At 40.7% G+C, this 24,736-nt stretch overlaps 3 protein-coding genes and 1 long non-coding RNA gene across 9 annotated transcripts in view; 2 read left to right on the forward strand and 2 right to left on the reverse strand.

Moving 5' to 3' along the window:
- Positions 1-212: 212 nt before the first annotated feature.
- LOC110491887 (protein lifeguard 4-like) lies at positions 213-16,316 on the reverse strand. The gene is made up of 8 exons (XM_036945364.1): positions 16,299-16,316; positions 14,917-15,167; positions 14,531-14,639; positions 12,067-12,172; positions 11,843-11,876; positions 10,973-11,090; positions 8,282-8,327; positions 213-1,730 (listed from the first exon to the last, which is right to left on the reverse strand). Exons 2-8 carry the CDS (start codon positions 15,008-15,010, stop codon positions 1,524-1,526), a joined length of 714 nt encoding a protein of 237 aa, XP_036801259.1. The 5' UTR covers positions 15,011-15,167; positions 16,299-16,316; the 3' UTR covers positions 213-1,523.
- Positions 3,686-8,129, reverse strand: LOC118938857. Of its 5 annotated transcripts, none has more exons than XR_005036234.1 (3): positions 8,097-8,129; positions 3,869-3,948; positions 3,686-3,721 (listed from the first exon to the last, which is right to left on the reverse strand). It is a non-coding gene; the product is annotated as an uncharacterized LOC118938857 (long non-coding RNA). The 5 variants fall into 5 exon arrangements; XR_005036232.1 differs by lacking the exon at positions 8,097-8,129 and adding an exon at positions 8,035-8,079; XR_005036236.1 differs by lacking the exon at positions 8,097-8,129 and adding an exon at positions 8,035-8,079 and having other exon boundaries at positions 3,705-3,770; positions 3,838-3,948.
- A 116-nt stretch (positions 16,317-16,432) lies between the features above and the next one.
- Positions 16,433-19,452, forward strand: LOC110491891 (beta-2-microglobulin). The gene is made up of 4 exons (XM_036945365.1): positions 16,433-16,617; positions 17,412-17,684; positions 18,511-18,546; positions 18,668-19,452. The coding sequence occupies exons 1-3, from the start codon at positions 16,554-16,556 to the stop codon at positions 18,522-18,524; spliced, it is 351 nt and encodes a 116-aa protein (XP_036801260.1). The 5' UTR covers positions 16,433-16,553; the 3' UTR covers positions 18,525-18,546; positions 18,668-19,452.
- A 632-nt stretch (positions 19,453-20,084) lies between these two features.
- The window catches only part of LOC110491893 (beta-2-microglobulin), a 131,413-nt gene continuing 126,761 nt past the window's right edge, over positions 20,085-24,736 (forward strand). Inside the window, exon 1 of one of the 2 annotated variants that reach the window (XM_036945366.1) lies at positions 20,085-20,353. In XM_036945366.1, coding sequence (XP_036801261.1) covers positions 20,290-20,353 — 64 coding nt within the window. In that variant the 5' untranslated portion in view covers positions 20,085-20,289. The remainder of the gene's footprint in view (positions 20,354-24,736) is intronic. The other variant, XM_036945367.1, reaches the window with a different exon arrangement.

Below are 24,736 nucleotides of genomic sequence, written 5' to 3' on the forward strand. Positions count from 1 at the left end.
CTGGTTCTGTACAGGTGAGAATTCACCTGGTCTAGTGGTATAACTGGTTCTATACAGGTGAGTGTTCACCTGGTCTAGTGGTATAACTGGTTCTATACAGGTGAGTGTTCACCTGGTCTAGTGGTATAACTGGTTCTATACAGGTGAGTGTTCACCTGGTCTAGTGGTATAACTGGTTCTACTGAGTTAGAGGAAGCAGACGTACCTACATGAAAATTTAAAACACTCCACTTTACAATTTAATCAAGAAATCAAAGCATATACAATTGACGGTTGATTCACAGTTCACCAAATAGATGTGCAACTACTTTACATTCCACGTGACAATTTGTATTGCAACTTGCAGGTTTGTTAATAAATGAATGACTTGAGGAAACAGAATATAGAGCCTAGTAAAATCTCTTCAATAGTATTTACATGATGTCTAATGGAAACCTCTTGGTGTTCAGACCTGTCGTGTTCTTCAGATTCCCTTTCCTGACATCTGATGTGGTAGTGTTCTACTGTACATGGTTCTGCCCACCAGCTAACTGGTTGAACATGTTTCCTGGTCCCAGAGGATCCCTCTGTTTGCTGGCATATCAAATCTCTGTCATCAAATGACCCATAGGGCTTTGGTCAAAAGTAGTGCACTATATAGGGAATAGGGTCCCATTTGGGATGCGGACCCTGGTCAAAAGTAGTGCACTATATAGGGAATAGGGACCCATTTGGGACACGCACCCTGGTCAAAAGTAGTGCACTATATAGGGAATAGGTTGCTATGTGATACTTTTTCTCTGGTGAAGTCAATAGTAGAGAATAGTGTATTTTTATAAAACTTTACTGTGACTACTATTCAAGTCTTTCTACAATGATCATGGCCAGTTTATTCAGTATACCAGCAAGCGAGGGGGATGGAAGTTAAAACTAAAGTAGAACGAAGTACTTTCCTAAGAAATGTGTTCTGCTTTCTTACACCATCACAACCTTCCATAATTCGTACGCTTGAATATTCAGAAAGGAATCATTCACTGAGCGAGCAACACACAATTAAATATGATTTTTTGTGTGTTTGTTTTACATTCAGAATAATAAACAGTATGAGAACAAAAACAGCATTAAGTCCAAAATGATAAAAAACACAAAATGGCACAGGTTATAATATAATATTATCTCCAGGGGTTAAACTTAGACGGCGTGGGTTCATGTTTCACAATCACTGGAAGGATCTACAGCAGGGTCGGCTATCAGAGATGGAGGGCAAATCAGTTTTCAATTCATGGGAGGTGAATCGATAAATATCAATTTTCTTTTCTATGAGGATTTTATAAATAATTACAAGAAAATGTTACTGAATTGAGAACTGAATCGATCCCAAGTCACCCTGTGAGCTAAGCAGCTGATCACCTAAATCGGGGGCAGAGTCCCAAACCACACACTATTCCCTTTACGGTGCACTACGTTCATACAGGGCCCTGGTCAAAACGTAGTGCACTAAATGAGGTAATAGTGTGTAGTGTACTAAATGAGGGAATAGAAGGTCAGTTTTTCTTCATGGAGTCCAGCATGCGGAGGATGTGCAGGAAGAGGTTAACGATGTCCAGGTACAGGTTAATGGAGGCCAGGACGTGCTCCTCAGGGGACAGCTGGTGCATCAGGAGGTGGGTGTCGTAGATGATGAAGCCACAGAACAACAGAGCTCCCGCACCAGCAAACAACAGCTCCACTGTGTCGTTCTGGAAGAAGAGCTGGGGGAGAGGAGGAGGGAGAGGAGAGGAGAGGAGAGAGAGGAGACTCAGATTAAACTGTGGATGGATGATTGACTGACGGATGGATTAAGGATGTCTGAATGGACGGATGATAGATGGATTGACTGACGGATGGATTAAGGATGTCTGAATGGACGGATGATAGATGGATGATTGACTGACGGATAGATTAAGGATGTCTGAATGGACGGATGATAGATGGATGATTGACTGACGGATAGATTAAGGATGTCTGAATGGAAGGATGATAGATGGATGACTGACTGATGGATAGATTAAGGATGTCTGAATGGAAGGATGATAGATGGATGACTGACTGACGGATAGATTAAGGATGTCTGAATGGACGGATGATAGATGGATGACTGACTGAAGGATAGATTAAGGATGTCTGAATGGACGGATGATAGATGGATGACTGACTGGATAGATAGATTAAGGATGTCTGAATGGACGGATGATAGATGGATTGACTGGCGGATGGATTAAGGATGTCTGAATGGATGGATGATAGATGGATGACTGACTGACGGATAGATTAAGGATGTCTGAATGGATGGATGATAGATGGATGACTGACTGACGGATAGATTAAGGATGTCTGAATGGACGGATGATAGATGGATGACTGACTGACGGATAGATTAAGGATGTCTGAATGGACGGATGATAGATGGATGATTGACTGACGGATGGATTAAGGATGTCTGAATGGACGGATGATAGATGGATGACTGACTGGATAGATAGATTAAGGATGTCTGAATGGACGGATGATAGATGGATGACTGACTGGATAGATAGATTAAGGATGTCTGAATGGACGGATGATAGATGGATTGACTGGCGGATGGATTAAGGATGTCTGAATGGATGGATGATAGATGGATGACTGACTGACGGATAGATTAAGGATGTCTGAATGGATGGATGATAGATGGATGACTGACTGACGGATAGATTAAGGATGTCTGAATGGACGGATGATAGATGGATGACTGACTGACGGATAGATTAAGGATGTCTGAATGGACGGATGATAGATGGATGATTGACTGACGGATGGATTAAGGATGTCTGAATGGACGGATGATAGATGGATGACTGACTGGATAGATAGATTAAGGATGTCTGAATGGACGGATGATAGATGGATTGACTGGCGGATGGATTAAGGATGTCTGAATGGACGGATGATAGATGGATGACTGACTGACGGATGGATTAAGGATGTCTGAATGGACGGATGATAGATGGATGATTGACTGACGGATGGATTAAGGATGTCTGAATGGACGGATGATAGATGGATGACTGACTGGATAGATAGATTAAGGATGTCTGAATGGACGGATGATAGATGGATGACTGACTGACAAGGCGTTAATGAGGAATGACTACATAGAAGAAAAGTAATGGAAAATGAAGAGATAATGGATGTTGAAAAGAATGGTAATGACCTACCTCTACCATAGTAACCACTACCAGAAACCACCTCTACTGTAGTAACCACCTCTACCATAGTAACCACTACCTGAAACCACCTCTACTGTAGTAACCACTACCAGAAACCACCTCTACTGTAGAAACCACTACCTGAAACCACCTCTACTGTAGTAACCACTACCTGAAACCACCTCTACTGTAGTAACCACTACCTGAAACCACCTCTACCATAGTAACCACTACCAGAAACCACCTCTACTGTAGTAACCACTACCAGAAACCACCTCTACTGTAGTAACCACCTCTACTGTAGTAACAACTACCAGAAACCACCTCTACTGTAGTAACCACCTCTACCATAGTAACCACTACCTGAAACCACCTCTACTGTAGTAACCACTACCTGAAACCACCTCTACTGTAGTAACCACTACCTGAAACCACCTCTACCATAGTAACCAGTACCAGAAACCACCTCTACTGTAGTAACCACCTCTACCATAGTAACCACTACCTGAAACCACCTCTACTGTAGTAACCACTACCAGAAACCACCTCTACTGTAGTAACCACCTCTACTGTAGTAACCACTACCTGAAACCACCTCTACTGTAGTAACCACCTCTACCATAGTAACCACTACCTGAAACCACCTCTACTGTAGTAACCACCTCTACCGTAGTAACCACTACCAGAAACCACCTCTACCATAGTAACCAGTACCAGAAACCACCTCTACTGTAGTAACCACCTCTACCATAGTAACCATTACCTGAAACCACCTCTACTGTAGTAACCACCTCTACCGTAGTAACCACTACCAGAAACCACCTCTACCGTAGTAACCACTACCTGAAACCACCTCTACTGTAGTAACCACTACCTGAAACCACCTCTACTGTAGTAACCACTACCTGAAACCACCTCTACTGTAGTAACCACTACCTGAAACCACCTCTACTGTAGTAACCACCTCTACTGTAGTAACCACCTCTACTGTAGTAACCACCTCTACTGTAGTAACCACCTCTACTGTAGTAACCACCTCTACCATAGTAACCACTACCAGAAACCACCTCTACTGTCGTAACCACTACCTGAAACCACCTCTACTGTAGTAACCACTACCTGAAACCACCTCTACTGTAGTAACCACTACCAGAAACCACCTCTACTGTCGTAACCACTACCTGAAACCACCTCTACTGTAGTAACCACTACCAGAAACCACCTCTACTGTAGTAACCACTACCAGAAACCACCTCTACTGTAGTAACCACCTCTACTGTAGTAACCACTACCTGAAACCACCTCTACCATAGTAACCACTACCTGAAACCACCTCTACTGTAGTAACCACTACCTGAAACCACCTCTACTGTAGTAACCACTACCTGAAACCACCTCTACTGTAGTAACCACTACCTGAAACCACCTCTACTGTAGTAACCACCTCTACTGTAGTAACCACCTCTACTGTAGTAACCACCTCTACTGTAGTAACCACCTCTACTGTAGTAACCACCTCTACTGTAGTAACCACCTCTACTGTAGTAACCACTACCTGAAACCACCTCTACCATAGTAACCACTACCAGAAACCACCTCTACTGTCGTAACCACTACCTGAAACCACCTCTACTGTAGTAACCACTACCAGAAACCACCTCTACTGTAGTAACCACCTCTACTGTAGTAACCACTACCTGAAACCACCTCTACCATAGTAACCACTACCTGAAACCACCTCTACTGTAGTAACCACTACCTGAAACCACCTCTACTGTAGTAACCACTACCTGAAACCACCTCTACTGTAGTAACCACTACCTGAAACCACCTCTACTGTAGTAACCACCTCTACCATAGTAACCACTACCAGAAACCACCTCTACTGTAGTAACCACTACCAGAAACCACCTCTACCATAGTAACCACTACCAGAAACCACCTCTACCGTAGTAACCACCTCTACTGTAGTAACCACTACCTGAAACCACCTCTACTGTAGTAACCACTACCTGAAACCACCTCTACTGTAGTAACCACTACCTGAAACCACCTCTACTGTAGTAACCACTACCTGAAACCACCTCTACTGTAGTAACCACTACCTGAAACCACCTCTACTGTAGTAACCGCTACCTGAAACCACCTCTGCCGTAGTAACCACTACCTGAAACCACCTCTACTGTAGTAACCACTACCTGAAACCACCTCTACTGTAGTAGCCACTACCTGAAACCACCTCTACTGTAGTAACCACTACCTGAAACCACCTCTACCGTAGTAACCACCTCTACCGTAGTAACCACTACCTGAAACCACCTCTACTGTAGTAACCACCTTTACCATAGTAACCACTACCTGAAACCACCTCTACTGTAGTAACCACCTCTACTGTAGTAACCACTACCTGAAACCACCTCTACTGTAGTAACCACCTCTACCGTAGTAACCACTACCTGAAACCACCTCTACTGTAGTAACCACCTCTACTGTAGTAACCACTACCTGAAACCACCTCTACTGTAGTAACCACTACCTGAAACCACCTCTACTGTAGTAACCACTACCTGAAACCACCTCTACTGTAGTAACCACTACCTGAAACCACCTCTACTGTAGTAACCACTACCAGAAACCACCTCTACTGTAGTAACCACTACCTGAAACCACCTCTACTGTAGTAACCACTACCTGAAACCACCTCTACCGTAGTAACCACCTCTACCATAGTAACCACTACCTGAAACCACCTCTACCGTAGTAACCACCTCTACTGTAGTAACCACTACCAGAAACCACCTCTACTGTAGTAACCACCTCTACTGTAGTAACCACTAGCCGAAACCACCTCTACTGTAGTAACCACTACCAGAAACCACCTCTACTGTAGTAACCACTACCTGAAACCACCTCTACTGTAGTAACCACTACCTGAAACCACCTCTACTGTAGTAACCACTACCAGAAACCACCTCTACTGTAGTAACCACTACCAGAAACCACCTCTACTGTAGTAACCACTACCTGAAACCACCTCTACTGTAGTAACCACCTCTACTGTAGTAACCACCTCTACTGTAGTAACCACCTCTACTGTAGTAACCACTACCTGAAACCACCTCTACTGTAGTAACCACTACCTGAAACCACCTCTACCATAGTAACCACTACCTGAAACCACCTCTACCATAGTAACCACTACCTGAAACCACCTCTACTGTAGTAACCACCTCTACCATAGTAACCACTACATGAAACCACCTCTACTGTAGTAACCACTACCTGAAACCACCTCTACTGTAGTAACCACCTCTACCATAGTAACCACTACATGAAACCACCTCTACTGTAGTAACCACTACCTGAAACCACCTCTACTGTAGTAACCACCTCTACCATAGTAACCACTACATGAAACCACCTCTACTGTAGTAACCACTACCAGAAACCACCTCTACTGTAGTAACCACTACCAGAAACCACCTCTACTGTTGTAACCACTACCTGAAACCACCTCTACCATAGTAACCACTACATGAAACCACCTCTACTGTAGTAACCACCTCTACCATAGTAACCACTACATGAAACCACCTCTACTGTAGTAACCACTACCAGAAACCACCTCTACTGTAGTAACCACTACCTGAAACCACCTCTACTGTAGTAACCACTACCAGAAACCACCTCTACTGTAGAAACCACTACCTGAAACCACCTCTACCATAGTAACCACTACATGAAACCACCTCTACTGTAGTAACCACCTCTACCATAGTAACCACTACATGAAACCACCTCTACTGTAGTAACCACTACCTGAAACCACCTCTACCATAGTAACCACTACCTGAAACCACCTCTACTGTAGTAACCACTACCTGAAACCACCTCTACTGTAGTAACCACCTCTACCATAGTAACCACTACCAGAAACCACCTCTACCATAGTAACCACTACCAGAAACCACCTCTACCATAATAACCACTACCTGAAACCACCTCTACTGTAGTAACCACCTCTACCATAGTAACCACTACATGAAACCACCTCTACTGTAGTAACCACTACCTGAAACCACCTCTACTGTAGTAACCACCTCTACCATAGTAACCACTACATGAAACCACCTCTACTGTAGTAACCACTACCAGAAACCACCTCTACTGTAGTAACCACTACCTGAAACCACCTCTACTGTAGTAACCACCTCTACCGTAGTAACCACTACCTGAAACCACCTCTACCGTAGTAACCACTACCTGAAACCACCTCTACTGTAGTAACCACTACCTGAAACCACCTCTACTGTAGTAACCACTACCTGAAACCACCTCTACTGTAGTAACCACTACCTGAAACCACCTCTACTGTAGTAACCACTACCTGAAACCACCTCTACTGTAGTAACCACCTCTACTGTAGAAACCACTACCAGAAACCACCTCTACTGTAGTAACCACCTCTACTGTAGAAACCACTACCAGAAACCACCTCTACTGTAGTAACCACCTCTACTGTAGAAACCACTACCAGAAACCACCTCTACTGTAGTAACCACTACCTGAAACCACCTCTACTGTAGTAACCACTACCTGAAACCACCTCTACTGTAGTAACCACTACCTTAAACGACCTCTACCATAGTAACCACTACCTGAAACCACCTCTACTGTAGTAACCACTACCTGAAACCACCTCTACCGTAGTAACCACTACCTGAAACCACCTCTACTGTAGTAACCACCTCTACCGTAGTAACCACTACCTGAAACCACCTCTACCATAGTAACCACTACCTGAAACCACCTCTACTGTAGTAACCACTACCTGAAACCACCTCTACTGTAGTAACCACTACCTGAAACCACCTCTACCATAGTAACCACTACCTGAAACCACCTCTACCGTAGTAACCACTACCTGAAACCAACTCTACCAGAAACCACCTCTACTGTAGTAACCACTACCTGAAACCAACTCTACCTGAAACCACCTCTACTGTAGTAACCACTACCTGAAGGAAAACAGAATTTTAACAGTAAACAGAAACTGTAAAAAGGACGAAACTCACCTTCATGAAACCAGCGATGATCAGGATCCACAGGCCGGAGAACAGTCTGGAACACAGTGAAGATTCAGATTCTGTCCCTAGCGTTCAACCAGCAGGTACCTATTACACTCTGTCTGTAGTTGACAACCATACAGTTGTGGGTGAAGCTTTATCAAGGAGGGGTGTTAGTGGCTCCTGTGGACGTTGTCATCAAGACAGCACTAACAAACCTGAGACCATGCTTGGTGTTTAGAAATAACCTCTAAAAACACATTGGTAATATATCTGTAACAGCTATAATAAATAGGTAATATATCTGTAGCAGCTATAATAAATAGGTAATATATCTGTAACAGCTATAATAAATAGGTAATATATCTGTAGCAGCTATAATAAATAGGTAATATATCTGTAACAACTATAATAAATAGGTAATATATATGTAACAGCTATAATAAATAGGTAATATATCTGTAACAGCTATAATAAATAGGTAATATATCTGTAACAGTGTAACAGCTATAATAAATAGGTAATATATCTGTAACAGCTATAATAAATAGGTAATATATCTGTAGCAGCTATAATAAATAGGTAATATATCTGTAACAGCTATAATAAATAGGTAATATATCTGTAACAGCTATAATAAATAGGTAATATATCTGTAACAGCTATAATAAATAGGTAATATATCTGTAGCAGCTATAATAAATAGGTAATATATCTGTAACAGTGTAGCAGCTATAATAAATAGGTAATATATCTGTAACAGCTATAATAAATAGGTAATATATCTGTAACAGCTATAATAAATAGGTAATATATCTGTAACAGCTATAATAAATAGGTAATATATCTGTAACAGCTATAATAAATAGGTAATATATCTGTAACAGTGTAACAGCTATAATAAATAGGTAATATATCTGTAACAGCTATAATAAATAGGTAATATATCTGTAGCAGCTATAATAAATAGGTAATATATCTGTAACAGCTATAATAAATAGGTAATATATCTGTAGCAGCTATAATAAATAGGTAATATATCTGTAACAACTATAATAAATAGGTAATATATATGTAACAGCTATAATAAATAGGTAATATATCTGTAACAGCTATAATAAATAGGTAATATATCTGTAACAGTGTAACAGCTATAATAAATAGGTAATATATCTGTAACAGCTATAATAAATAGGTAATATATCTGTAACAGCTATAATAAATAGGTAATATATCTGTAGCAGCTATAATAAATAGGTAATATATCTGTAACAGCTATAATAAATAGGTAATATATCTGTAACAGTGTAACAGCTATAATAAATAGGTAATATATCTGTAACAGCTATAATAAATAGGTAATATATCTGTAACAGTGTAACAGCTATAATAAATAGGTAATATATCTGTAACAGCTATAATAAATAGGTAATATATCTGTAACAGCTATAATAAATAGGTAATATATCTGTAGCAGCTATAATAAATAGGTAATATATCTGTAACAGTGTAACAGCTATAATAAATAGGTAATATATCTGTAACAGCTAGAATAAATAGGTAATATATCTGTAACAGCTATAATAAATAGGTAATATATCTGTAACAGCTATAATAAATAGGTAATATATCTGTAACAGCTATAATAAATAGGTAATATATCTGTAACAGCTATAATAAATAGGTAATATATCTGTAACAGTGTAGCAGCTATAATAAATAGGTAATATATCTGTAACAGCTATAATAAATAGGTAATATATCTGTAACAGTGTAACAGCTATAATAAATAGGTAATATATCTGTAACAGCTATAATAAATAGGTAATATATCTGTAACAGTGTAACAGCTATAATAAATAGGTAATATATCTGTAACAGCTATAATAAATAGGTAATATATCTGTAACAGCTATAATAAATAGGTAATATATCTGTAACAGCTATAATAAATAGGTAATATATCTGTAACAGCTATAATAAATAGGTAATATATCTGTAACAGCTATAATAAATAGGTAATATATCTGTAACAGCTATAATAAATAGGTAATATATCTGTAACAGCTATAATAAATAGGTAATATATCTGTAACAGCTATAATAAATAGGTAATATATTTGTAACAGCTATAATAAATAGGTAATATATCTGTAACAGTGTAGCAGCTATAATAAATAGGTAATATATCTGTAACAGCTATAATAAATAGGTAATATATCTGTAACAGTGTAACAGCTATAATAAATAGGTAATATATCTGTAACAGCTATAATAAATAGGTAATATATCTGTAACAGTGTAACAGCTATAATAAATAGGTAATATATCTGTAACAGTGTAACAGCTATAATAAATAGGTAATATATCTGTAACAGCTATAATAAATAGGTAATATATCTGTAACAGTGTAGCAGCTATAATAAATAGGTAATATATCTGTAACAGCTATAATAAATAGGTAATATATCTGTAACAGCTATAATAAATAGGTAATATATCTGTAACAGCTATAATAAATAGGTAATATATCTGTAACAGCTATAATAAATAGGTAATATATCTGTAACAGCTATAATAAATAGGTAATATATCTAATATATATGTGACCCTATTCCCTACATAGTGCACCACTGTTGAAAAAGAGGGTGTTAATTTCAGACACAGCCGTGTCTATGAGAGGAGTTTAAGGCCTCTTACCCAGCTCCCAGTTTACTGAAGTCTCTCTTAGACTGGAAGGTGTAGGCAGTCAGCCCAAGGAACACAGCTGCTGTGAGGAAGAAGGCCTGGAGCACGATGGAATACTCATAGAAGGTCACTACAGAGACAACAACACAAACACATGCCTGGTTCACAATGTATAGGAGGGAACAAACAACGAGGACTGCGTCTGAAATTGAAACGTATTTCCTATAAAGGGCACTAATTAGTGCACCCTATTCCCTATAAAGGGCACTAATTAGTGCACCCGATTCCCTATAAAGGGCACTAATTAGTGCACCCGATTCCCTATAAAGGGCACTAATTAGTGCACCCTATTCCCTATAAAGGGCACTAATTAGTGCACCCTATTCCCTATAAAGGGCACTAATTAGTGCACCCTATTCCCTATAAAGGGCACTAATTAGTGCACCCTATTCCCTATAAAGGGCACTAATTAGTGCACCCTATTCCCTATAAAGGGCACTAATTAGTGCACCTTATTCCCTATAAAGGGCACTAATTAGTGCACCCTATTCCCTATAAAGGGCACTAATTAGTGCACCTTATTCCCTATATAGTGAATAGGATGCCATGTCGGATGCAGGCAGGGAGTGAAGCCTGTGGTGTTGCTATGGAAACACAGTAAGGGGGGGGGGGGGGTCGATATTTCCTGAGGGGAATAATAAACTATGAATAATCATATTACTAATGAGGTCACAGGTGTCTCACAGTAGATGAACTAATTGATTATTTATTGAGACGTGAATATCATTTATAATTTATATAGGAGCGGTGGATATTTTGAACTAAAAAGATAAGAAAACTTCTCAAAAGATGAATCAACATCAAGCAAAAGGCAGAACTCACCTGCGGTAGCAACAGACACCGACTCCAACAGAGTCTGAAAGAGAGAAAGAAAACCATGTTAAGCTTAAACAAACTCATTACATCGTGGCACTACTTTTAACCAGGGCCACTATTCCCTATGCGCTACTTTCGACCAGAACCCTATGGGCCCTGGATCAAAAGTAGTGCACTATATAGGGAATAGGGTGCCATTTGGGATACATTCGGTGCAAACCAGAACTTACGAATGCGGCAAGCAGGTACAGGTTAATGGGGTGTTGATGTCTGTAGAAGGCCAGGGCAATGATCAACACCAGGGAGCCAATGGCTGACACCAACACAACCGCTGGACTGGAGAGGGTACAGAACCAATGAGAGAGTCAGAACCAAGCCAACCAGGAAGCGTGCTGGGACAGAGTATACTAGTGCACATCTGGTTGGACTCTTGTCCCTTTGCATACTCCATTGAAAGTCCCATGAGGAGTTGACAACACGGCAGAAACAGACTGACACCCAGGCTGGAGAGATTAGAGTAATAGGAAGTTGACAACACGGCAGAAACAGACTGACACCCAGGCTGGAGAGATTAGAATAATAGGAATTTGATGTCATCGGGTAGCCAAAATACAAGTCTCCTTACAGTATATAAATACATGCACAATGCTGGTGTATAGGGCTATTTGGGGGGGGTGGAGGATTGGCGTACATTCACCCCCCCCCCCATAATAATTAATGTATGCCTATTTTAACGTTTTTTTGGGCGTTATTTATTTTATTTTTTCTGACGATGTTCATCCATTACCGTTACAGCCTTAGTGGAGTAAGCGTTCAACTATCTGAATGTACTCATATCTATCATACCAATATCATTACCCAGGTGGGTATAATTTACTAATATCTATCATACCAATATCATTACCCAGGTGGGTATCATTTACTAATATCTATCATACCAATATCATTACCCAGGTGGGTATCATTTACTAATATCTATCATACCAATATCATCACCCAGGTGGGTATCATTTACTAATATCTATCATACCAATATCATTACCCAGGTGGGTATCATTTACTAATATCTATCATACCAATATCATCACCCAGGTGGGTATCATTTACTAATATCTATCATACCAATATCATTACCCAGGTGGGTAACATTTACTAATATCTATCATACCAATATCATCACCCAGGTGGGTATCATTTACTAATATCTATCATACCAATATCATTACCCAGGTGGGTATCATTTACTAATGTCTATCATACCAATATCATTACCCAGGTGGGTATCATTTACTAATATCTATCATACCAATATCATTACCCAGGTGGGTATCATTTACTAATATCTATCATACCAATATCATTACCCAGGTGGGTATCATTTACTAATATCTATCATACCAATATCATTACCCAGGTGGGTATCATTTACTAATATCTATCATACCAATATCATTACCCAGGTGGGTATCATTTACTAATATCTATCATACCAATATCATTACCCAGGTGGGTATCATTTACTAATATCTATCATACCAATATCATTACCCAGGTGGGTATCATTTACTAATATCTATCATACCAATATCATCACCCAGGTGGGTATCATTTACTAATATCTATCATACCAATATCATTACCCAGGTGGGTATCATTTACTAATATCTATCATACCAATATCATTACCCAGGTGGGTATCATTTACTAATATCTATCATACCAATATCATTACCCAGGTGGGTATCATTTACTAATATCTATCATACCAATATCATTACCCAGGTGGGTATCATTTACTAATATCTATCATACCAATATCATTACCCAGGTGGGTATCATTTACTAATATCTATCATACCAATATCATTACCCAGGTGGGTATCATTTACTAATATCTATCATACCAATATCATTACCCAGGTGGGTATCATTTACTAATATCTATCACACCAATATCATTACCCAGGTGGGTATCATTTACTAATATCTATCATACCAATATCATTACCCAGGTGGGTATCATTTACTAATATCTATCATACCAATATCATTACCCAGGTGGGTATCATTTACTAATATCTATCATACCAATATCATTACCCAGGTGGGTATCATTTACTAATATCTATCATACCAATATCATTACCCAGGTGGGTATCATTTACTAATATCTATCACACCAATATCATTACCCAGGTGGGTATCATTTACTAATATCTATCATACCAATATCATCACCCAGGTAATAATTGGTGTTATGTTCCAACAGGAATCTGATCCAAAAACTTTGTAAAGTACAAGGATGCCAAACAAACAACGCACAAAAAGTAGCATGATCAATTCACCTAGCTAACTAGCTGCCGACTAGGCATCAACTCACCACGTAGCTTATTCTTAATGTTTGTTCGTAGGCTACCAGAGAGAGGACAGATATTTTTTCGGAATAAACGTGGCGAGTGAAAAACTTAATGAAATAGCCCACCCTTTCTACCCGGTATCTTATTATGCCGCTATTCAACTGTCTATGTGTTGTTTGTTGGCAGCCTTGTTATTTACGACGGGTTTTTTTTTTTTGGAACAGATTCCTGTTGGAACGTTCCACAAATTATACCCACCCTTCATTACCCTTCTACCACAGTGTTTCCCAGATATGCCCATTGAATTACGCAGGCCTACTAATAGTTCACAATTGACCTTGAATGAACAAAGTCCTTGATGGTGTCACAGTACATGAAGAGAGCAGAGGTAGCCGTGGTCAGGATGATCTGAAGAGAAAGGATGGTGTATACCTTGCGCAGGAAATCTTTTCCGGGGAGAGAGAGAGAGAGAGAGAGAATAAATAGATAAGACAGCTAAGTTGGCTTATTGAAATCATGATTTATTTAGTTCAATTCTATAGCAGCAGATGTATTTTATTCTGTCATTTAGTTAGTTGCCACCACGATAAATGTCACATCGTTTATTTAATTTGGCAAGGTATGATCTAGACATATTGAAAAGATTGCTAGTTAGCTTGCTAGTTAGCAGCCATCATCAGCTAGGCTAGCTAGGTAAATAGACTACAACGGGTCTTCTCTTACCCATCCGGATTTGCACACTCGCTGTCGCAACATTTGTTCCATAGTTGAAATCATCTTCAATTGAAGACCTAGGGTATTTTTCAGGTGTAGTCATCTTGATCCAGCTTTAATTCAGACTAAAATACTGCCTTGATGTTTTCTGTTTTGGGGCCCTTGCACAGCTGTTCCGGTTGACGTGCGTCAGTTCACTCCACTTCCGGCTTGGTTTGTAAACGTTCGTCATGTGACATGGCTCGTGATTTCTGTGAAACCTGCAATAGCGTAACACACCACTAACTGTTGATAAAGGGTCTTTTTTTTCAGGGAACTATTAAAGCGGTTGAGTAGACAATGCTCAACTTTATGCTAAAACTCAAAACAAAAACCCTAATTAAAAGAGGTATGTGTATTGTGGCCTAGGGTGGTCTAGTGGTCTATGCCGCACGTCTACGGTGTCGGCCTGGGTTCAAATCCGGCGTGCTACCTGATTTAAACTATCTTTCCCCACTGTCATCCTCCCTCTGTTCAATCAAATCTGAAAATAGCATATAAATACACATATTTTTAAAGAGATACATGCATTGTACTATTGTATTAAGTAATGGTGTGTAACCATTCTAGCAACTTTTCACTCTAATTACTCATATATTTGTGGTCCCGAGTGGCGCAGCAGTCTTAATGCACTGCATCTCAATGCAAGAGGCGTCACTACAGTCCCTGGTTCGATTCGAGGCTGTATCACATCCCATAGGGCTGCGCACAATTGACCCAGCGTCGTCCGGGTTTGGCCGGGGTAGGCCATCATTGTAAATAATAATTTGTTCTTAACTGACTTGCCTAGTTAAATAAAAGTTAAATAAATACAAATACAATTAGATCAATGGAGATACAAAATATTGAAATGGCCAAACAACTATTTATTCTATTCTATATGTTTTTATTCTCAAAATGGATGCAAAGGTGAAATAACATGATCAAATTTATTTATATAGCCTATAGCTATTTATTTTATTTTTTTTTATGGGTTAACTGCCTAGTCCAGGGGCAGAACGACAGTCAGCTCGGGGATTTGAACTTGCAACCTTCCAGTTGCCCAACGTTCTAACCACTAGGCTACCCTGCCGCCTCAAAGTGCTGTACAGAAACCCAGCCTAAAACCCCAAACAGCAAGCAATGCAGGTGTAGAAGCACGGTGGCTAGGAAAAACTCCCTAGAAAGGCCAAAACCTAGGAAGAAACCTAGAGAGGAACCAGGCTATGTGGGGTGGCCAGTCCTCTTCTGGCTGTACCGGGTGGAGATTATAACAGAACATGGCCAAGATGTTCAAATGTTCATAAATGACCAGCATGGTCAAATAATAATATCTCATGACATACATCGAAATTGCTATTATGGTAACTCACCTGGATGTCAGGTTATTTCCAGACTATAGTCCTCCCCAATAAACTATTTAACCTGTGCGGCTTTCTTTAGCCTGACAACAGAAATCTACCATTTTTGATTGGCTTTTAAAAATAGAGAGGAGGCGGTCCTGGAGCGCATTTATACGACTGTCTGCCTTACTTTCAGTTAGGTTATTTCCACAGCCAGGCACAGACAGACGGATCTTTCCATTCTCTATTTTATTTGAGTACGAATAATTCCGAATTACACCAAATATGAAGTATATTCTGTCAATCGTTGTACTTGGGCTCATTTACAGCGCTGTAGAGGCCAAAGAATGTAAGTATCTTGTTTTATAAAGTCAACGCAACGTTTGGAAATGCACGTCTTTATCGATTTCTTACCATCAGTTTGTTTGTACGCTGTTTATATTTTATTTTTACGTTTTTTTACTATGATATTTATTTAAATACCAAACGTATAACTTTTCTGTAGTTTTTTTTGGTTTGTTTATTAAACACTGTTTCTTGTAAACCCTACATTGTCATGTCATGTGGGAGGAAGGACACCACAACCTCGAGCCCTAGCGAAATAATTTGCATGAACCTTTTGCCATTTTTTTGCTAGATAATCATTATTTCTACATCCTAATCATTGATTTTTAATCCTCAACTAATTTGCTGGCATGCTTTTACATTTTTGTGAGATGTGTGATGTGTCACCTAATGTAAAGTTAATGTAATGTAAACCTAATGTAAGGTTTTTAACCTGATCAAAAATAACGTTAAGTGATTGTTTCAGTGGATAGGTAATATTATAGCCTACCTGGTACAGGCCGACAATGACATGACGCCACATTTTGTTATGGCTGGTAATCCCCTCCAGATTTTACTTTCACTTGTAATGAAATGGCTGCTGTCTTTGGCCATAATAAATGTCTGATAACTCACAGACCTTTGTCCCTAAGTGTACTTTACTTTTAAATAACTTTGTTAAAATATATAGCCTACCTGTGTGAAATGTAAAGGAATATATTTATGTATTCCAATACCTGCAAACGGAATAATAACACTTTTATAACTAATGAAAACCTATGAATCTCCCTATGGCGTTTCCTTTCGTATTTCTACCAGCTCCCCCCAAGGTGCAGGTGTACAGCCGTAACCCTGGCAACTTTGGCGATAAGAACACCCTGATCTGTCACGTGAGTGGCTTCCACCCCCCTGACATCAGCATCCAGCTCCTGAAGAACGGCGTGGAGATCCCCGACGCCAAGCAGACAGACCTGGCCTTCGAACAGGGATGGCAGTTCCACCTCACCAAGAGTGTTGGATTCACACCAGCCAGCGGAGAGGAGTACACCTGCAGAGTCCGCCACCTGAAGAACCTGAAGACCTACACCTGGGGTGAGTTACTGGTGTAGCTAGAGGAGTACACCTGGGGTGAGTTACTAGTGTAGTTAGAGGAGTACACCTGGGGTGAGTTACTAGTGTAGTTAGAGGAGTACACCTGGGGTGAGTTACTGGTGTAGTTAGAGGAGTACACCTGGGGTGAGTTACTAGTGTAGTTAGAGGAGTACACCTGGGGTGAGTTACTAGTGTAGTTAGAGGAGTACACCTGGGGTGAGTTACTAGTGTAGTTAGAGGAGTACACCCTGGGGTGAGTTACTGGTGTAGTTAGAGGAGTACACCTGGGGTGAGTTACTAGTGTAGTTAGAGGAGTACACCTGGGGTGAGTTACTAGTGTAGTTAGAGGGGTACACCTGGGGTGAGTTACTAGTATAGTTAGTAGTTAGAGGAGTACACCTGGGGTGAGTTACTAGTGTAGTTAGAGGAGTACACCTGGGGTGAGTTACTAGTATTGTTAGTAGTTAGTGGAGGACACCTGGGGTGAGTTACTAGTGTAGTTAGAGGAGTACACCTGGGGTGAGTTACTGATTTAGTTAGTAGTTAGAGGAGTACACCTGGGGTGAGTTACTGATTTAGTTAGTAGCTAGAGGAGTACACCTGACTGGCCTATCCTCTCACATCTCTACAAGTGTCTAGGGAGGAAGTACAGGGCTTTTTTTCTGGACAGGGCCCTGGAGAGCTAGGTTCATTATGTGGTCATTGATTTAGATACCAATTGATGAGCCATTAGTTACAGTAAAAGACTGATTTCATGTAGACATGTAGTTTGTGGAAGTCTGTAAAACAATAACAATGCTGTCTGTGTTGTTGTTGTTTTCTCCAGAGGCAGATATGTAAGGATCTGGAGCAGGACATAATGGTAGGTATTCAGATGAATTAATTTATATTTATTTGTTAAAACTGTATCTAATTACATGAACTGTAGCTAACTAGATTAAATCAGAATTAAACCTCATATCTTTACCCTTCTTTGTTAACAGGCGGTCATTCCATATGTGGTTGTCCAATCCGTGCCAGCCTTTATCTAGAGCAGAGATGACAAACCTGGGGCTTTTGTTTTCATTTTTTGGTACCACTTTGTGCGATGGTGCCAGTTTCAAGGGTTTTTGAATTGACAATCATTACTAAAACACTTACACACAAAATTGTTAAGATTTTTTTTGGGGGGGGAGATATTTTTAATTGACAAATGGCACAGCTTCTGATGAACATTCTCAATCAAAGTCACTTCTTTCAAAAAACAAAGGCTTTTATCAAGTATTTTATTTTTAGATTAAAAAAAAAACGAAAACTTTAATTTCCTTGAAATTGGTACCATTAGATTTGAGAACTTTTTTCTCATAAATAACCAATAAATAAATAAACTCCATAACTTGCACTATTTGACTGTGGTTTTAGCTATAAGCAACAGTGTAATGTAAAGAATGATATTTGATCTGCGTTTTATTTTTTTAAAGCCCAAATTATTTTCGAGGAAGATGTGATGTATTTGTGTGAGCTGTAAATATCAACGTTCATTTTGGTTCGAAGACATTTATCGATATAACATCTCATCTTCTGTCTATCCTTCAACATTCCTGTAAATGACCAATTGTCAACAGTAATAAATGGGGGTCTTTTTACAGGCACATTTTGCCAAGTAGAGAACTGTATTTTCATTACTTAAAAAAAAAAAAAGATATGTTCTGTCTTTCGGTGTATTATACAACACTTTTCTGTTCAGTTTGATAAAAATAAATGGTCAACTATTAAAAATATTTAGTCATTGGGACCAAAAATTGCACTTCTTATGATAGTTCTTGATTAAATGTCTCTAAACTGTAAGAACTTGTTGTGATCGACTCAGTCATGTTCAAAAGTCCATTTTGATACGTTATATTAATCATTCAATCGGTAATGTGCTTGTAATAAGCTACTCACATTGCCAAGGCAGGTAGGTGGGCAATGTGTGCAGAGGAGTAGTCTACAGCATTATAATGGGTGATGATACAATGTTGACATTTCAGATCATACACCATACTTTATTACCATATACTTTGTCTCAATGCAATGCATGTCCAGCATTGTAACTGGTAAAAGGAAGATTGCGTCAACTTTGTAACAGACTGCGATGGCCAGAAGGGATACCGCTTTTGTCAAATTCATGTTTTTTTTATTTTGCATTTCAGCAAACCCTTTTCCAAACCTTATCCAAATTCTCCTAACCTGCTATGAAAAGTAAATTCTCACGTTCATTTCACAAAAGCTGTTTCTCTTCTAGCCCTGTAACCTTTTGGGTCTCAATTTAAGGTTAGGCACAAAGTTAATAGCAACTGTGGTTACGGTTGGGTTTAAAATCAGATAAATGGGTGGGGTTTAGCCATAATTATGACTTTGTGGCTGTATTAACTAGCGAAGACCCTGGATCAACCTAGAGAAACATCGAGAGGTGAAGCCTGCATAGCAACTGTGAAGTACGATTTTCAATTGGCGCATTAATCGAAGTGGGTGCGGCTTCACTACATATCACGAATAATATATATTTTGCTTTCTTCAGACACCGCCTGGAAAGTCTGTTTTGTTTGTCGCAGTTTTATATTTTTTTCAGCCTTGGAAAGAAATCATGAAAACTGTTTTGTCCGTGATCGCTTTCTGCGTCTTCCTGGGGTTCATAAACGCAAAAGAATGTAAGTAGTTAAGAGTTATCACTTTGTCATAATTATTGAATAGGATTGTCTTTGTCACCCATGACCTTCGTGAAAACAGTTAGATATTTCCTTAACATTGTTTTAAGGAAACAATAAACAAAGTATTAGGCAGCTATTATTACTTGATACAATATTGAATTTGATGTTTACTATTAGTGCCCATATATACGCATTGAATAACATTCTTAAATGGCAAAAAAGTCTAAAAATAAATCGTAAGGTTTTTGAAGTGTTTGTTTTATATCTATATATCATTTAACCCCTTATTTTTGTAGGCACAAAACGACCTCCATTCTTCCAATCGTTTGTATGTGTTGAAGAGTCATGACACCTATGGGGGGGTAATAGGTGCAAAACGTGTTTGTGAGAGTCTTCCCTTTCCATAGAGGGGTCATAATAGTTTACCGAGGTAAAGACAGTTTCAAGTTGGATATTCAACGGATATTCGCGATTTCAAACCTCAATAGCTTTCAAACCACTTGAGCCACAGACTCCAAATAAGTGTCATGATGTTGGAAAAATTGCAGCACAACATTGCACAGGTCTTATTTTCACGATTGTGACATGAATTCGCTTTCCAAAGCTAATAAACATGTGGAAATGTGAGCAAAATGTTGTAGTCCTAGTTAGTTAGGGAGCGTAAACAAAGTTCAAACTTTTTACATTTGAATTTCAATATCTCCTTGGTCATGTGACCTAATGACTTCAAACAAGGTTCAGAATGTCCACCGACTACCCTTCTAATATTGAACACCCTTTTAGTTTTGTCCATTTTCATCTCACATGATTTTACATTAATTTTTCAAACTTTCAAATGTCAATAGCTCCTTGGTCGTGTGACCCAACTGATTTCAAACAAGGTTCAGAATGTCCACCGACTACTCTTCTATATTGCACACTCTTGTTTGTGTACTCTATAATCACACACAGTGCAACGTACATTTTTCCTAGTTTTAAATTGCAATAACTCCTTGGTCCCTAAGAAGCGTGCGGTAGATATACACCCATATTGCATAGCCTCTGGTCATGTATCTTCTATATTGTTGTACATTATTATTATTATTTTGACAATTAGGGGGTTCAGTCCAGTGTTGGGTTTAGCCTTTTCTTTATCATTTATCTATAGTCATTTGTAGTTTTTAAGGACTTATTTTCCCTGTTTTTTTTTATTTTTCCACAGTATTTAACAGCGGTACACGATAGGAGAGAGACAGATAATATCTCCCTTTTGTCGTTAATATCAACCATAAAGGAAAAGGACAAAGTACGAGAGTCATGTTGTTAATTGTCCAAAGCAGGGATGGAGAGTGAGGTAGACTGGACAGGGATGGAGAGTGAGATGGTGAGGTAGACTGGTCAATATATATACTGAACAGGGATGGAGAGTGAGGTAGACTGGACAGGGATGGAGAGTGAGCTGGTGAGGTAGACTTGTCAATATATATACTGGACAGGGATGGAGAGTGAGATGGTGAGGTAGACTGGACAATAGATATACTGAACAGGGATGGAGAGTGAGGTAGACTGGACAGGGATGGAGAGTGAGCTGGTGAGGTAGACTGGTCAATATATATACTGGACAGGGATGGAGAGTGAGATGGTGAGGTAGACTGGACAGGGATGGAGAGTGAGATGGTGAGGTAGACTGGACAGGGATGGAGAGTGAGATGGTGAGGTAGACTGGACAGGGATGGAGAGTGAGGTAGACTGGACAGGGATGGAGAGTGAGGTAGACTGGACAGGGATGGAGAGTGAGGTAGACTGGACAGGGATGGAGAGTGAGGTAGACTGGACAGGGATGGAGAGTGAGGTAGACTGGACAGGGATGGAGAGTGAGGTAGACTGGACAGGGATGGAGAGTGAGCTAGACTGGACAGGGATGGAGAGTGAGGTAGACTGGACAGGGATGGAGAGTGAGGTAGACTGGACAGGGATGGAGAGTGAGCTGGTGAGGTAGACTGGACAGGGATGGAGAGTGAGGTAGACTGGACAGGGATGGAGAGTGAGCTGGTGAGGTAGACTGGTCAATATATATACTGGACAGGGATGGAGAGTGAGCTGGTGAGGTAGACTGGTCAATATATATACTGGACAGGGATGGAGAGTGAGGTAGACTGGACAGGGATGGAGAGTGAGGTAGACTGGACAGGGATGGAGAGTGAGCTAGACTGGACAGGGATGGAGAGTGAGGTAGACTGGACAGGGATGGAGAGTGAGGTAGACTGGACAGGGATGGAGAGTGAGCTGGTGAGGTAGACTGGACAGGGATGGAGAGTGAGGTAGACTGGACAGGGATGGAGAGTGAGCTGGTGAGGTAGACTGGTCAATATATATACTGGACAGGGATGGAGAGTGAGCTGGTGAGGTAGACTGGTCAATATATATACTGGACAGGGATGGAGAGTGAGCTGGTGAGGTAGACTGGTCAATATATATACTGAACAGGGATGGAGAGTGAGCTGGTGAGGTAGACTGGTCAATACATATACTGAACAGGGATGGAGAGTGAGCTGGTGAGGTAGACTGGACAATACATATATTGAACAGGGATGGAGAGTGAGCTGGTGAGGTAGACTGGACAGGGATGGAGAGTGATCTGGTGAGGTAGACTGGACAGGGATGGAGAGTGAGCTGGTGAGGTAGACTGGTCAATACATATACTGAACAGGGATGGAGAGTGAGCTGGTGAGGTAGACTGGACAGGGATGGAGAGTGATCTGGTGAGGTAGACTGGACAGGGATGGAGGGTGAGCTGGTGAGGTAGACTGGACAATACATATACTGAACAGGGATGGAGAGTGAGCTGGTGAGGTAGACTGGACAGGGATGGAGAGTGAGCTGGTGAGGTAGGCTGGACAATAGATATACTGAACAGGGATGGAGAGTGAGCTGGTGAGGTAGACTGGACAGGGATGGAGAGTGAGATGGTGAGGTAGACTGGACAATAGATATACTGAACAGGGATGGAGAGTGAGGTAGACTGGACAGGGATGGAGAGTGAGCTGGTGAGGTAGACTGGTCAATATATATACTGGACAGGGATGGAGAGTGAGATGGTGAGGTAGACTGGACAGGGATGGAGAGTGAGATGGTGAGGTAGACTGGACAGGGATGGAGAGTGAGATGGTGAGGTAGACTGGACAGGGATGGAGAGTGAGGTAGACTGGACAGGGATGGAGAGTGAGGTAGACTGGACAGGGATGGAGAGTGAGGTAGACTGGACAGGGATGGAGAGTGAGGTAGACTGGACAGGGATGGAGAGTGAGGTAGACTGGACAGGGATGGAGAGTGAGGTAGACTGGACAGGGATGGAGAGTGAGCTAGACTGGACAGGGATGGAGAGTGAGGTAGACTGGACAGGGATGGAGAGTGAGGTAGACTGGACAGGGATGGAGAGTGAGCTGGTGAGGTAGACTGGACAGGGATGGAGAGTGAGGTAGACTGGACAGGGATGGAGAGTGAGCTGGTGAGGTAGACTGGTCAATATATATACTGGACAGGGATGGAGAGTGAGCTGGTGAGGTAGACTGGTCAATATATATACTGGACAGGGATGGAGAGTGAGGTAGACTGGACAGGGATGGAGAGTGAGGTAGACTGGACAGGGATGGAGAGTGAGCTAGACTGGACAGGGATGGAGAGTGAGGTAGACTGGACAGGGATGGAGAGTGAGGTAGACTGGACAGGGATGGAGAGTGAGCTGGTGAGGTAGACTGGACAGGGATGGAGAGTGAGGTAGACTGGACAGGGATGGAGAGTGAGCTGGTGAGGTAGACTGGTCAATATATATACTGGACAGGGATGGAGAGTGAGCTGGTGAGGTAGACTGGTCAATATATATACTGGACAGGGATGGAGAGTGAGCTGGTGAGGTAGACTGGTCAATATATATACTGAACAGGGATGGAGAGTGAGCTGGTGAGGTAGACTGGTCAATACATATACTGAACAGGGATGGAGAGTGAGCTGGTGAGGTAGACTGGACAATACATATATTGAACAGGGATGGAGAGTGAGCTGGTGAGGTAGACTGGACAGGGATGGAGAGTGATCTGGTGAGGTAGACTGGACAGGGATGGAGAGTGAGCTGGTGAGGTAGACTGGTCAATACATATACTGAACAGGGATGGAGAGTGAGCTGGTGAGGTAGACTGGACAGGGATGGAGAGTGATCTGGTGAGGTAGACTGGACAGGGATGGAGGGTGAGCTGGTGAGGTAGACTGGACAATACATATACTGAACAGGGATGGAGAGTGAGCTGGTGAGGTAGACTGGACAGGGATGGAGAGTGAGCTGGTGAGGTAGGCTGGACAATAGATATACTGAACAGGGATGGAGAGTGAGCTGGTGAGGTAGACTGG

The sequence above is a fragment of the Oncorhynchus mykiss genome, chromosome 15, assembly GCF_013265735.2.
Source record: "Oncorhynchus mykiss isolate Arlee chromosome 15, USDA_OmykA_1.1, whole genome shotgun sequence".
In the NCBI taxonomy this organism is placed as follows: Eukaryota; Metazoa; Chordata; class Actinopteri; order Salmoniformes; family Salmonidae; genus Oncorhynchus; species Oncorhynchus mykiss.

Bases quoted from the DNA above. Each gene is read 5' to 3' on its own strand.
- LOC110491891 (XM_036945365.1), top strand. From the start codon at position 16,554: ATGAAGTATATTCTGTCAATCGTTGTACTTGGGCTCATTTACAGCGCT. The intron at 16,618-17,411 runs GTAAGTATCTTG...TATTTCTACCAG, and splicing joins CGCTGTAGAGGCCAAAGAAT to CTCCCCCCAAGGTGCAGGTG.
- LOC110491887 (XM_036945364.1), bottom strand. From the start codon at position 15,010: ATGACTACACCTGAAAAATACCCTAGGTCTTCAATTGAAGATGATTTC. The intron at 14,640-14,916 runs GTAAGAGAAGAC...TCCCCGGAAAAG, and splicing joins GAGTGTGCAAATCCGGATGG to ATTTCCTGCGCAAGGTATAC. The intron at 8,328-10,972 runs GTAAGAGGCCTT...ACTGTGTTCCAG, and splicing joins TTCAGTAAACTGGGAGCTGG to ACTGTTCTCCGGCCTGTGGA.